The sequence below is a fragment of the Schistocerca piceifrons genome, chromosome 1 (assembly GCF_021461385.2).
Source record: "Schistocerca piceifrons isolate TAMUIC-IGC-003096 chromosome 1, iqSchPice1.1, whole genome shotgun sequence".
In the NCBI taxonomy this organism is placed as follows: domain Eukaryota; kingdom Metazoa; phylum Arthropoda; class Insecta; order Orthoptera; family Acrididae; genus Schistocerca; species Schistocerca piceifrons.
This window is the reverse complement of record NC_060138.1, coordinates 658,935,406-658,951,643: the sequence shown is the minus strand read 5'-3', so window position 1 is coordinate 658,951,643 and position 16,238 is coordinate 658,935,406. Positions and strand designations below refer to the sequence as shown.

Sequence of the window (16,238 nt, the reverse complement as noted above, 5' to 3'; positions counted from 1 at the left end):
GAGTGGGGAGGGGGAGGGATAGTATGGTGGGGGGTGGCAGACAGTGAAGAGCTGCAGGTTAGACTGAGGGCAGGGGTGATGTGATGTGGGGGGGGGGGGGGGGGGGTGGAGTAGTGGAAAAGGAGAAAAATAAAAAAAGACTGAGTGTGGTGGTGGAATGATGGCTGTGTAGTGCTGGAATGGGAACAGAGAACAGAGAAGGGGCGGGATGGGAGAGGACTGACTAATGAAGTTTGAGGCCAGGAAGGTTACGGGGATGTAGGATGTACTGCAGGGAAAGTTCCCATCTGCACAGTTCAGAAAAGCTGGTGTTGATGGGAAGGACCCATATGGCACAGGCTATGAAGAAGTGATTGAATTTCACAATATATATAAATGACCTAGTAGATAGTGTCGGAAGTTCCATGCGGCTTTTCGCGGATGATGCTGTAATATACAGAGAAGTTGCAGCATTAGAAAATTGTAGCGAAATGCAGGAAGATCTGCAGCGGATAGGCACTCGGTGCAGGGAGTTGCAACTGACCCTTAACATAGACAAATGTAATGTATTGCGAATACATAGAAAGAAGGATCCTTTATTGTATGATTATACGATAGCGGAACAAACACTGATAGCAGTTACTTCTGTAAAATATCTGGGAGTATGCGTGCGGAACGATTTGAAGTGGAATGATCATATAAAATTATTTGTTGGTATGGTGGGTGCCAGGTTGAGATTCATTGGGAGAGTCCTTAGAAAATGTAGTCCATCAACAAAGGAGGTGGCTTACAAAACACTCGTTCGACCTATACTTGAGTATTGCTCATCAGTGTGGGATCCGTACCAGATCGGGTTGACGGAGGAGATAGAGAAGATCGAAAGAAGAGCGGCGCGTTTCATCACAGGGTTATTTGGTAACCGTGATAGTGTTACGGAGATGTTTAGCAAACTCAAGTGGCAGACTCTGCAAGAGAGGCGCTCTGCATCGTGGTGTAGCTTGCTCGCCAGGTTTTGAGAGGGTGCGTTTCTGGATGAGGTATCGAATATATTGCTTCCCCCTGCTTATACCATCTGAGGAGATCACGAATGTAAAATTAGAGAGATTCGAGCGTGCACGGAGGCTTTCAGACAGTCGTTCTTCCCGCGAACCATACGCGACTGGAACAGAAAAGGGAGGTAATGACAGTGGCACGTAAAGTGCCCTCCGCCACACACCGTTGGGTGGCTTGCGGAGTATAAATGTATATGTAGATGTAGATGTAGATATCATGTCTGGCAGTGTGTTCAGCAACAGGGTGGTCCACTTGTTTCCTGGCCCCAGTTTTTTTTATTGTTACAAATGGTTCAAATGGCTCTGAGCACTATGGGACTTAACATCTGAGACATCAGTCCCCTAGAACTTAGAAGTACTTAAACATAACTAACCGAAGGACATCACACACATCCATGCCTGAGGCAGGATTCGAACCAGTGACTGTAGCGGTCACATGGTTCTGGACTGAAGCGCCTACAACCGCTCAGCCACACCGACTGGCTTTTATTGTTACATTCCATCCTGGATTTTCCATTATTTGATTACATTACATTCAAATATATTTAAGAAAAGAAAAAAGTATATTATTTTACGTTAACAAAAATTATGAATTCAACAAAGCATGAGAGTATTGTTATGGAAACTGCAAAGATGAGTGATATAGATGTTATTGCCAGTAGTATTTAGAAACAACAGAAGTCACGAAAATTTAACAAAACTCCAGGGCCAATGGGATCATTATTAGGTTCTTTAGTATCTACAGAGGAGTGACAATGTCGCTAGACTACACAGTTGGTGTGGTTACATCACAGACTGGCAGTGCCTATATAACAGTTAGGGAACAGAACCACATGAAAGGAAAATGAACTCATCATGTAAGGCAGTCTACATTTGAACCCACATAGTGACAGGCATGGAAATGCAGCACATGGCTGATGCAGATAGCTAACAGCTAAGCACTTGGCAACAACACATGGCACAAATGCAAGATGAGGTCCGCGGTGGGTGCACTCAAGGCAAGCACTGGCCCATCCAGCCCACTGCCATGCACAGGTAAACACTTCTGCCAGCAGGTCTGTGCACGGCCTATGTGGCAGGTTTCCATAATATCCCACTGTGTTATCTGTGCCAACTCGTCTGCCTCCATCATGATATCTGCTGGTAGACATGCTAAATCTCTTCCCCCTGAAAAGGCCACTTAGGGCCAGAAATGAGCAGGTTAGGGTTGTGACCTCCAACACAGAACGAGAGGGGCCCTAGAGAATATGGCAGTGCACTGATCACTGCAAGAGGCAATTCCGATGCCGCTGGATGCACCAGAAGTGCCCAGAGACTGAGATAATGGGGGTGCATCATTAGCAGTGGAGGCAAGGCCATCTCCATTGCTGAAAGAAGGGAGGGAAGGAGGCAGAGGAAGAAGAGGGAGTATCAGAAACCATGGGAGGATGATGTATCAGAAGCCACAGGCGCCATGTCGGCAGCTGCAAGAGCGAACCTCACTGGGAGCCGAGGCCGCGGGTGACAGGAGCACAGCAGAGGGTATGGAGGAGGTGTCAGTGGGGAAGCATGCCACAGCAATCGAGAGCCCTCAACCTGACCAATCATAAATGACCCTGCTGCCCGACTGACTGAAAGACTGTGGTGATGTTGTAGCAACAGGGCATGGGCACAGCCCATTTGCATGGTGGGTCAGCTGCTCCTTGCTGACATCTACCATGAACAACTACCAACCTTTGTGGCCGACCATGACACCCAGCAACCACCTCTGCTGCTGGCCAAAGGACCAGATCCAAACAACAGCCCAGGAAGTAAATGTGGTGGCCCACATTGGTTTGTAGAATGCGAATCTGAGTGGAGAGCAAATTCTGGAGACCCTGCGGCTGGTGCCCATGCAAATTTTCCACCAGATTGCACCCAGTGAATGGCTTGGTATGTAGGCAGAAAACTCTACAACAATTGTCACAGGAAGTGGCAGACATATTTTTTTCATTTGAGTCATAAATGTACAACCAAAGCTTCCAGCTCCGAGTTAGAAGCAGGTGAAACGAGACGGTTGTCAGATGCTAGATGCCATTGTGAATGCAGAAATGCTCAAACTCCTGTAACACAAATTACATACCATTTTCAGACACAAAGGTTCTAGTGGATCCGCCAATGACAAATAACTGACAGTGCATGAACAGTGGCAGTCGACAATGTGGACAGTTCGGCAACATACCAGAAACTGAACAATGCATCAACCACCAACAACCACATGCTGCCCAAAATTTGACTCTTGAAATCAATGTGCACCTTTTCCCAAGGGTGCCTCAAGACAAGCCAAAGAGAAAACTGGCATAGTGGTGCAGTCTGATTCTGTGCACAGGCCCTGCAAGCCCGTCCCAGATTTCAGTGTCATGATCGGTTACTGGACATGACATTGTGTCAGTGCTTTTCTATGAGTCATACACCAGTGCAGGCATTCAGCATCTGAAGTATGCAAGAAATCAGTGTCAGGGAATGTCACTCAACAGCGTTGCTCCTCCACTTCAAGCAGGAGGATCCCTTGGAGAATGACCAGATAGCCGCGACAGGACATCAGCAACGACATGCTGGGCGGTAATGAACATCATAACAATAGTTACTGAGAAACGGGGCCCACCTCTGCAATCAATTGGCAGTTCTATCCAGCAGCTTGGAATGAGGAACAAATAAGGAAACCAATACCTTGGTGTCGGTGATGAGGAGGAACCTCGCTCCATATAGGAAGATGTGAAAATTTTTAATTCCTTTTCCACGTGTGAATAATTATGCTGTGCAGTGGAAAGTATCTTCAAGCTATAAGCTGTTCAGTGCCAGCCAGGTTCCAATGGGACAGGTTGGCACCAGTGCCACATTGAACTACATCACAGACCAGGCTTCAAGGTTTATCTGGCATAAAAGAAGTCAGACAGGGAGCCGAGCACGAACACTGCTTGAGCAACTGAAATCTCTGTTGACAATCTGCAGACCATATAAACTTAATGCCCTTCTGGTAAGCTGATTAAAAGGCTGCAGATGTGCGCAGCCCGGGAAATGAACTGAGCATAATACGAAATCTTATCCAGAAAAGAGTGGATCTCCTTCAGAGTCCTGGACACTGGCAAGTTGACAATGGCTTTGATGTGGTCATCCATAGGAACAAGCCCATCTTTATTAAGCTACTTTCCAAAAAATTCACCTTTGGGGAGAAACAACTGTGCTTTCCCAGTTTGCAATGAAGATATTAGAAAACTGACTGCAGGTTTTGTAGATTGTCCTGCCAAGTAGGGCCCATTACCTACATGTGATCAAGGTAATGATGAGACAGCAATTGCCCCAAATATCATTTACAAATTCCAGGCACAGACAAGATTCCACAGGGCAGGTGAGTTGACTGGTAAAGCCCATTGGAGACATCGAGGACCAGGAAAGTCTGAGAAACCATGCCCAATGGCAACTACAGGCAGGAATCATGCAAGGTGATGCAGGAAAAATACTGGCCCTCCTGACAACTTCACAAATAATTCTGCCTGCCGCAGTTTGGGATATGAATTCACGACATTATGCCTGTTGACAGTCATTTTAAAATTGTTGGAAAAGCGCACTGTGCTGTTGGACTTTGACTCACTGCCAGGGGGGTGGCTCATCGACTTGATGAAATAGGAGAAATGACACCTTGAACCTGCCAAAGCTGCAACTCTACCTTTACCTTGTGTATAATGAAAGATATGGGACATGGGAGAGAGAATTTAGGTATCCCTGACAGCTTAAGAGAAACATGTACATTGAAATTTTCCACCTGGGCCAAGGTTTTATCAAATTTTAGTTCTGTAGATCATTTTCCCGATTATTTTATTGATATGATCTAGAACAAGTCAGATTAAAAGATATTTATGCACACATGAATAGTGCTAATATTAATATTACTGAAATTTTTAGTTCTACACATGCAACTACATTTAGAGGTGCTATTTTTTTTTGTGATTTCTGAAACAAAAACTCGTCCATGGAGTAGAAGGAGTTGTCCAAAAGAAATGATTTTAAGCTAGATTTAAAACTTTCAAGTTTACTTAGCTTGTCAGTTGAGATGGCTTCAGTTCTTGTTATCTAGGGGTCTGATTCTTGAAGCTGAAAATTTAACATCAAGTTCTCATGGTTGATTTGAACTAAATAAATTGGAAGATTGATGTTGCAGAATTGTTTATGTAAATATATTTCCCACTGATTTTCTCACATGTTAGGATATCATATAGTATTTTGATTTTTCACATTAACAAAGCTGAAATTACATTGTTCACACTTATTATACAAAAATAAGTCTGATCACATCAAAGTCAAGCATACGCCTCTCACACTCTGCGGAAATAACACTATTCCAAAGGGTTTACAATTTTTCTTAACAAATGAATTCCTACTAGTTTTCAATACTTTATTAATTTCAACTATTAGTTCATAAATGAATCCAGAAATAAACATAGTAAACAGTACAGGATTGTGTCATTAATAATAGAAATTTTAAGTGTGCAAATAATTCATACTTTCAAATATTTCTTTAAAAAAATCTAGTACTTATTGATTGTAACATCAAAACTAAAATAGTTTATAAAGTAATTCCTTTTCATAAATGTTAGCTTGAAATATGACCTACTCTGTATAAAATTACATGAAAGTTTTCAGGAAAGCAACTGAGATAATATTGACCTGTCCAAAATTAAAAAAATAATACTGGTATCTACAACTGCTATTGAGGAAAAGTAATGACTATGCACATAGGATGTCAGAGGCAGCCTGAGAATCCAGCATCAGGGTTTCCAATTACTGACACTCTCTCCAATGATTGACTCGTGGCCCACCAACTGTCACAAACAGTTGCTGAATGACCTGTCTGATGGTATCCATGTAAGAGCTGTCTTGGTGAATATGCAACAAATAAAAATACTGGCAAGACCATTGGCTCACCCATTAAGCAGAAGGAGAACAACACTGAAGACCCAAAAAATTCTGTTGGCAGGAATTAAGATGCTACTAGCAGTGCAAACCTACTGAGCTCGACACAGGTGAGGATGAGCAGCACGTGATGCCAGTGCACCGGAATCATCAATGGTGGCAACAATGATGACTCAGCAGGATTTGAGGCTACCTGGGATATCCTGCAGGGGCAATATGGGCTGTTTATTGTGCACACTTAATTGTGCCACGTGCCAATTATCAGATAGAGCATATCTTCCTGCCACTATAAGCTAATGCAGTTTGACAATTTGGGCATAGGACAAGATCTATGCCCCAGTCTGAAACTCAGTATCAGGAGCTAACTGGATAATCAGGGTCCCAAATTAGCAATTCTGGATATGAGGTAGCACATTTAGGACACTCAAAGAGATACTTGTGCAAGAGGTGTTGCTGATCTGTGGTCTGGGCTACATGAGACTGCCAAGTATACTGGTTAAACTTAACTGTGCCACCACCACATGATTTTGAATATACTATGTAAGCAACCAAATAGAGGTAATGCTGGAGTTGGTTTAATAATGAATAAAAAAAATAGGAGTGCGGGTAAGCTACTACAAACAGCATAGTGAACGTATTATTGTGGCCAATATAGACACGAAGCCAATGCCTACTACAGCAGTACAAGTTTATATGCCAACTAGCTCTGCAGATGACAAAGAAATTGAAGAAATGTATGATGAAATCAAAGAAATTATTCAGATAGTGAAGGGAGACGAAAATTTAATAGTTATGGGTGACTGGAATTCAATAGTAGGAAAAGGGAGAGAAGGAAACGTAGTAGGTGAATATGGATTGGGGTTAAGAAATGAAAGAGGAAGCCGTCTGGCAGAATTTTGCACAGAGCATAACTTAATCATAGCTAACACTTGGTTCAAGAATCATAAAAGAAGGTTGTATACATGGAAGAATCCTGGAGATACTAGTAGATATCAGATAGATTATATAATGGTAAGAGAGAGATTTAGGAACCAGGTTTTAAACCGTAAGACATTTCCAGGGGCAGATGTGGACTCTGACCACAATCTATTGGTTATGAACTGTAGATTAAAACTGAAGAAACTGCAAAAAGGTGGGAATTTAAGGAGATGGGACCTGGATAAACTGACTAAACCAGAGGTTGTACAGAGTTTCAGGGAGAGCATAAGGGAACAATTGACAGGAATGGGGGAAAGAAATACAGTAGAAGAAGAATGGGTAGCTCTGAGGGATGAAGTAGTGAAGGCAGCAGAGGATCAAGTAGGTAAAAAGACAAGGGCTAGTAGAAATCCTTGGGTAACAGAAGAAATATTGAATTTAATTGATGAAAGGAGAAAATATAGAAATGCAGTAAATGAAACAGGCAAAAAGGAATACAAACGTCTCAAAAATGAGATCGACAGGAAGTGCAGGATGGCTAAGCAGGGATGGCTAGAGAACAAATGTAAGGATGTAGAGGCTTATCTCACTAGGGGCAAAATAGATACTGCCTACAGGAAAATTAAAGAGACCTTTGGAGAAAAGAGAGCCACTTGTATGAATATCAAGACCTCAGATGGAAACCCAGTTTTAAACAAAGACGGGAAAGCAGAAAGGTGGAAGGAGTATATAGAGGGTCTATACAAGGGTGATGTACTTGACGACAATATTATAGAAATGGAAGAGGATGTAGATGAAGATGAAATGGGAGATACGATACTGCGTGAAGGGTTTGATAGAGCTCTGAAAGGCCTGAGTCGAAACAAGGACCCGGGAGTAGACAACATTCCATTAGAACTACTGATGGCCTTGGGAGAGCCAGTCCTGACAAAACTCTACCATCTGGTGAGCAAGATGTATGAGACAGGCAAAATACCCTCAGACTTCAACAAGAATATAATAATTCCAATCCCAAAGAAAGCAGGTGTTTACAGACGCAAAAATTACCGAACTATCAGTTTAATAAGTCACAGCTGCAAAATACTAACACGAATTCTTTACAGAAGAATGGAAAAACTGGTAGAAGCTGACCTCAGGGAAGATCAGTTTGGATTCCGTAGAAATGTTGGAACACATGAGGCAATACTGACCTTACGACTTATCTTAGAAGAAAGATTAAGGAAAGGCAAACCTATGTTTCTAGCATTTGTAGACTTGGAGAAAGCTTTTGACAATGTTGACTGGAATACTCTCTTTCAAATTCTAAAGGTGGCAGGTGTAAAATACAGGGAGCGAAAGGCTATTTACAATTTGTACAGAAACCAGATGGCAGTTATAAGAGTCGAGGGGCACGAAAGGGAAGCAGCGGTTGGGAAGGGAGTGAGACAGGGTTGTAGCCTATCCCCAATGTTATTCAATCTGTATATTGAGCAAGCAGTAAAGGAAACAAAAGAAAAGTTTGGAGTAGGCATTAAAATCCATGGAGAAGAAATAAAAACTTTGAGGTTCACCGATGAAATTGTAATTCTGTCAGAGACAGCAAGGGACTTGGAAGAGCAGTTGAACGGAATGGACAGTGTCTTGAAAGGAGGATATAAGACGAACATCAACAAAAGCAAAACGAGGATAATGGAATGTAGTCTAATTAAATCAGGTGATGCTGAGGGAATTAGATTAGGAAATGACATACTTAAAGTAGTAAAGGAGTTTTGCTATTTGGGGAGAAAATAACTGATGATGGTCGAAGTATAGAGGATATAAAATGTAGACTGGCAATGGCAAAGAAAGCGTTTCTGAAGAAGAGAAATTTGTTTCATTGAGTATTGATTTAAGTGTCAGGAAATCATTTCTGAAAGTATTTGTATGGAGTGTAGCGACGTATGGAAGTGAAACATGGATGATAAATAGTTTGGATAAGAAAAGAATAGAAGCTTTCCAAATGTTGTGCTACAGAAGGATGCTGAAGATTAGATGGGTAGATCACATAACTAATGAGGAGGTATTGAATAGAATTGGGGAGAAGAGGAGTTTGTGGCACAACTTGACTAGAAGAAGGGATCAGTTGGTAGGACATGTTCTGAGGCATCAAGGGATCACAAATTTAGCATTGGAGGGCAGTGTGGAGGGTAAAAATCATAGAGGGAGACCAAGAGATGAATACACTAAGCAGATTTAGAAGGATGTAGGTTGCAGTAAGTACTGGGAGACGAAGAATCTTGCACAGGATAGAGTAGCATGGAGAGCTGCATCAAACCAGTCTCAGGACTGAAGACCACAACAGCAACATGTAAGCAACCAACAAAGCTTGTCAAATGGGAGTTTCTCAGTCTCAGTATAGAGCTTCAAATTTTGGACAACTTCATATAAACCTGCACTGCTGGAAAACAAAATCACCTTATCATCTGGATAGACCGTATGCCTTACCTGGCTGTGCAGAAGAACTGGTGCAGATAATTCTGCCCCCCCCCTCCCCCCTCTTTCCTTTGCCTCATCAAAACTGGCAGTGTTGGGGGTGGCAGGGGTGAGAAACTGCACAGCATGTGCCTTGCACACCCCCTCCCCCCACCCCCACCCTTCCCCCACTGGCAAGACAAGGGGATGAAGGAAGTCCACATTTTGGTTTATCAGTGCCTGCACCTGCTCCTGTTGCTGCTGATACTGCTGTTGCTCTCTGTCCTTCTGTAGGTGCAACTGTTCCAGACAACAATGCAGAAATGCTGGGTCCATTATGGCCCAAGTTAACACCAGGAAAATGGAAAAAGAAAAGAATAGGGGCATCGTATATGTAAGACTTCCTACCTTGCCACTTCAGTATCTGCACAGGCATGATGACTGTAAATGCTCAGCACTGATACTTCATGGGCTGACGGTGGCTTAAGAAACGTAAAATTGTGCACTTCACAGAATGAAAACTACATAATATTCTAAGATTACAGTATCCATGAGTCAAAATTTGAATTTAGTCAACTCATAACAGATATCTGGATGCAACAATTTGTCAGAATATGAAACAGAATGATCATGTACTCTCAGCCATAGGTAAAGCAGCTGGCAGATTTCGGTTCATTGGTAGAACACTGAGAAAAAGCAAATTGCCTGTGGAGAAATTGCTTAGAAATCACTTATGCAACCCATTCTAGAATACTGCTCAAATGTATGGGACCCATACCAAATAGGACTAATGGGTGATATTGAAAATATATAAAGAAGGGCAACACAAATGGTTACAGGTTTGTTTGGCCAATGGGAGAGTGTCACAGAGATGCTGAAGAAATTGAGCTGGCAGATACTTGAAGATAGATGCAAACTGTCCTGAGAAAGCCTACTTACAAAGTTTCAAATACTAGCTTTAAATGATGACTGTAGGCTCACATATGAATCGTGCGGAGAAGATATAATTAATTGTAGCATCCATAAAGGCATTTAAACATTTATTCCTTCCACACTCCATATGTGACTGGAATGGGAAGAAGCCCTAATAACTGGTACAATGGGAAGTATGCTCCACCATGCAATTAATAGTAGTTTACAGAGCATCTGTAGTTGCAGATGTAAATATAGAAGTTCTAAAAACAAAGAAAAAATACTGTCAGTATAGGTTGTTCCAAAAAGTGCACATATGTGTATACAGAATGAACTCTCTTTTTCTAAATGTGATTGATGTGAATAATACTGTCAACATTATGTCAAACAATGGAATGTAACAATGTTGTGAAATAAAAGTTCCTACTCGCCATAAAGTGGAGATGCTGAGTCGCAGATAGGCACAACAAAAAGACAGTCACAAATAATAGCTTTCAGCCAGTAAAGCCTTTGTCAGAACTAGACAGGAAACACACATATATGCACTCATGCAAACGCAACTCACACACACGACTGCAGTCTCAGGCAACTGAGGCCACAGTCTCTCTGACACATAGTTCCCCACGAATGTCTTCATATTGCCTCATGGATGCAGTGTAGCTTGCCTTAAGTTTCTGTTGTCTCACTCATCTCTGTTCAGCCTGAGAGAAGCATTTACTGCATTGTGGAAAGAATTGCCTAATTGATTTTTCTCTCCACAAAATCAAAGGAGGACAATGAATCTTCCTGTGGAATCATTCCTCGTGCATTCCACAAAGAATGCGTTGTACTCTTCCTCTCCTTTCATTGTTATTCCTCAAAGTAATTCTTCTATCCCCAGAATTTCTTCAAATGTTTGAACATCAGTTTACAAAGCATGATGTGACAGGCTGCCATGACAAATTACTATCCTTTACCATTTGATACTGTCCTGATACAATCTAATCTAGTTCTGTCTCTTGGAAAACAGGATGATCAGCTTTTCTGAAGACAGCCCTTGAATTTTGAATGTACATACAAAATTCAGCTCCTAGCAATATGTGTATCTTGCCACGACACCACAAATCTGAATTAGTGAATTGTCCATTTGGCAAGTTCTACTTACTCATCTCTGTCATTTTCTCCAGCAAAACTAAACATTCAACAGACAACATTAGTTGCTTATGCAGGAGCCCACTTGTACACAGACGCTGTTTTGTTTGTGAAAGTGTTGCGCATATTCCTTGACTTGGTACTCGGCTGTATCACCTTTGAAATTTGAGGCACTGTGCACATGCTTTCAGTATGAAGCATGACTGTGACCCTCAATGTAATAGAGTACAACAAGTCTGCCATTTGCCAAAGCTCTCTTGCAACTTTATTCTTGCTGTCAAAAGAAGCACTCGTTTGCCCGGGCTGACCTTCAATGAACAGTAACTTGATGTACTTGATTGATGTTTCTTATAGTGCTCATGTTGCATATCAGTTGGACAATTCTTCCTTATGCCATATTGTGCACATTGTAATGCTGCATGCAGTAACATGTGGTGTCATTTTCCACAAGTAGGGCAGGTAATGGATGTGCATTGAGAATCCCTGTGGGCACTCTTCATACAGTTGTAGCACACAGTGTTGTGCATCACAATGGCTTTGTGTTTGCTACATGCAGTTTGATTGAATTTGCTGCACTTGTGCAACATGTTAGGCTTGTTGCAAATGATGCTTGCAGCAGTAGTAGTGATGTAAATCTTTCTCAGATACTCCACTGCTTGCCATTGGAGGCATTCTCTTGTTTATTATCAGATATACCATGACATAGTGGTACTGTAACCTTGCGACAATTTCAACTGATTTGTATTTGTTTTTGAGAAAAGCACATGTTTCTTTGAATGTCAGAAAGCTGTTTGAACACGGACTGGCTTCAAATTCTGTTCTTATAGACTGTTCAATTCATGCTATAAGGAGCTGTGACGTAATGAAGACTTGCAAAGAGACCTTGTGCTGTAATGCCATCAACACTTGCACAGTGCTTAAAGACTCATTCAGGAGTGCACAAAGCTCACTTGCACGTGCCTTTCTCATTGACAATAGCTTAATGGTTTCTTTGAATGTGAAGATAGTATCTGTTCTTTTGGACATGTCCAAAAGAACAGGTACCATTGGTGATCTTGCAGCTCTCGAAGCATGAAATTACAATCAAATTCAGACCATTAGCTACTTACAAGTGTTGATAAATATCAACAGGGACAGTTGAAAATGTGTGCCTCAACCGGTACACGAACCCAGGATCTCCTGCTTGCATGGTAGATGCTCTATCTCGGTTGGGGCACACATTTTCTACTGTCCCCATTGATATTTATCAATGCCTGTAAACAGATAATGGTCTGGATTTCATTGTAATTTCATTCTTTGCATTTGCCGGTGCAATCAACTGAGTATTATTGTACAAGTATCTATTGCAAACCAAATCAAAAGCTATATTGAAATTAGTCTCTGGAAGACCAACATTTACAGTTAATGAACTAAGTAAATGATGATACTTAGCAGTGTCCTCTAATTCATCATTATTTATGACAAAACTCACAAACATGTCACAAAAATGTCTGAATTGCATTACATCACCAGTAAATCGTGACACTTTTATGGTGGGCAGCTTGATGCTATATTTTGATGTACTCAAGGTAGATCCAACATCTGAAAAAAACCTTATCACCTGCATTGGCATGATTCATCCGAATTGCTCTCTCTTTCTGTCTCTCTCTAGGAGGTTTTTTTTTAACCATATTTTCTAATACTTCTCACCAATCTTTGGAAACTGTTCTAGGCTGACACTATTACCCAGAGTGTCTGATTTACCTGTTACATGGAATTCATTTGTAAACTGTAACACCTGCATGAGACTTTCTTTTGTCATCGAGCATGTAGTAACAAGTTTCTTTCTTAAAACTTCATTTGTGATGGAAAGCTAATAGTGGCAGGCAACAGCAGAAACAGCTGTTAAAATAAGTGGGAACAACTGGAAGCAGGATAGCCAGACCAAGGTAGTTACCGTATAGGTGTGCCATGTTGCTGCTCCCGGCTGAACGAACATGCTGCTCCATTGAAGCTTGTCCCTGCTGTTCTGCCAATGAATGGCTGCTGCTGGACATTATGTCATCAAATCCATCACAATTCAGCCTGGAAGAACCAAAATGTTAGCATCCACAAAAAAAGTATAAAGTGTAAATGTTATCAGAGGACCATGAATTTAGGAGGACTGTGCAATGGTTCGATCCATTCAGGCTGCAATGAAAAATGATATGTGTTAGAGAATCACTTATTACATACAGTTACATTAACATTCACAGTGCAAAATATACATGTCCACCATTTAGTGTATGAGGCTGGAGTGCCACAAGCTACAACAGCTGATCAACCAAAACTGCAGTCGCTGTTGTTCTCACCCTCGCAGTGACGAGAGATGGTTAGGCATGTCTGGATGGACAAACTGCTGACCATTGTCCCTTAGAAACAAATAACTCTAGAGTGGTCAATGCTCTCCAGTGACTCAGTCAAATGTGGCAACTGAATGAGTACAATTAATCCACAGTGAAGATTAAAACCATTGATAAAATATGTTGTAATTATATCCTCTACTGCATGAATAGAAGATGATAATTTGTGTACTTTTGGAAGTAGTGGGAATAAATACACATCTAATCTAGTTTTTCCATGAAATAACTAAATATTTTTGAAGATTCTGTTATTCTATTATAAAATAATATCTCATTAGATATACTTATGGTATTCTTATACAGAAAACCATTTACAACTGTCACAATTATTTTACAAGATATCTTGTGGGAAACTCTTCTCGTTATGCTGTGTAATGCCTTTACAGTATGAGCACATCCATCATTAAAATTGACAATAATATTTTTAAAATTACTCAGTGTAAACTGTATGAGTGATATTTTATAAGCACAACACAAATATGTAAGCTTCTTATGTGTGTTGTTTCTTACAGAAAAGCCTCGGGAGTTCAAAGAACGACAAGGCTTCAATCGCCGACGTGGTGCAATGCGCAGACGTGTCCATCAAGTAAATGGACACAAATTTATGGCAACTTTTCTTCGGCAGCCCACTTTCTGTTCACACTGTCGGGATTTTATATGGTTTGTTAGATGCAGTTTCAACTTACCTATTACTGAAATGTAGCATAGCATTGGTACAACTTATGGTATAAGAAATATTTTTCCTTTCAGAGTGACACTTAATTATTTGGCACTTCTAGGAATGAACATTTTATATTTTTATGGTTCTGTATCTCAACTAGTAAAAAGCGAACCCTTCTAGGATCACTTGTTGTCTGCCCATCTGTCTGTCTGTCTGTCTGTCTGTCCGACTATTCAGAACCCTTTTCCTCGTAAATGGTGAGATGTATCGAGTTAAAATTTATGTCACATATTAAGATCACAATCCCTTGGTGATGTAAAACAGCTTATAAGTCAATGTAATCAAAAGATATGTCAATTAATGTCAAATATTTCGATACTCGCAAACTCACTCATCGAAACCTGTCGGGTACTTCCCATGGATCTAGAACCAAGAAGTTTGGGAGGAAGAAAGGTTTCACAGCATAAGTAAAGGGAAAAAAAATCCAAACTTGTTAATTTGTAACTATATCACATGAAAAAAAACTTTTTTTGTCATTCATTATCCAACTATCTGTCTGTCCCTCTGTGTATTAAGACCTCTTTTCATCAGCAATGGGTCGACATATTGAATAGAAATTTATGTCCCATATCAGTCCTTTGATGGTGTAAATATGTGAAGTTTCTAAGTTTATATAATTCAAAGATATGGCGATTTTTGTCACAAGTTTTGATACTTGCAAACTCACTGATTAAAACCTATAGCGTACTTCCTCTTGATGTAGAATCGTGAAATTTGGCCAGAAGAAAGGTTTCACAGTACAAGTAAAAGATAAAGAATCAGAAAATTATTATTTTGTAATTATCACACACAAAAATGTTTCTTTTACCATTTGTTATCTGACATCAAACATGAAATTAAAACATTCTTGAGAGTCTTGGAATTCCTGAGACCAATACCTTGCTTGTATCATGTCAATAATAGGTAAAAATCATTGAGGTCCTCGATACCTTGAATGGATGAACTGTCTATATGGATAATTAAGTTTTTATGGCACCCTCAGAGTGAGAATCTTACACCTGGCCAATTTTTATATTTTTAGATAGCACAAAAAGCGAGTTTTGTTGACTAAACGTAGTAAGTATTATTAGAACTGTCTCAATGATATGACTACTCACCATGCAGGGGGTGGGTGGGGGTGGGATTGGGGGGGTGGGGGGGGGGGGGGGAGAAAAAAAAGGAAAAAAAAAAACAGACAAAACTTGGTGACCCTGTTAGTTTGTAGAAGCTGATGCTTCCATGTTTGATAAAAGAAAAAAAATCAATTGAGGGAGATGGGATTTATGAAAATTCAGTAGCTAGGTGAAATGAAAATCAACAATCATGCTGCTGATTATAAAATTCCCTCTAGTTTTGTCTAAATGATCAATGACACAGTCAGTCTTCCTCCTTGATCCTTGTAAAACTTCACAGAACTCTACATTTTATCCTCTCTACTTCAGGTGTCATCAGTACTTTTAGTGCCTCATTTCCTAAGATCCTCGGTATCCCTTGATGTAATTCGATTACATTCCGTCACCCATGTTTTACTTCTGTTGATACACATCTTGTAACCTCATTTCAAGACAGTATCTATTCTGTTTAACTATTCTTACAAGGCCTGTACTGAATCTGACAGAATTACAATTTCATCAGCAAACTGCACAGCTTTTATTTCTTCTGCATGAACTTTAACTCCTTCTGCAAAGTTTTCTCCAACTATTGCTTCCCTTTCATGTCTTTCAAATGTTATATGTGCACCCTGGTTTCTGTACAAGCTGTATATAACCTTCCACTTGCTGCATTTTATATCTTTTTGACCATTAC

The 16,238-nt window shown here is 40.6% G+C and overlaps 1 protein-coding gene across 2 annotated transcripts in view; it reads left to right on the top strand.

Moving 5' to 3' along the window:
- The window catches only part of LOC124805447 (calcium-independent protein kinase C), a 236,400-nt gene that overhangs the window by 63,118 nt on the left and 157,044 nt on the right, over positions 1 to 16,238 (top strand). For both annotated transcript variants that reach the window (XM_047266011.1, XM_047266020.1), the window contains exon 3: positions 14,245 to 14,392. In XM_047266011.1, coding sequence (XP_047121967.1) covers positions 14,245 to 14,392 — 148 coding nt within the window. The remainder of the gene's footprint in view (positions 1 to 14,244; positions 14,393 to 16,238) is intronic.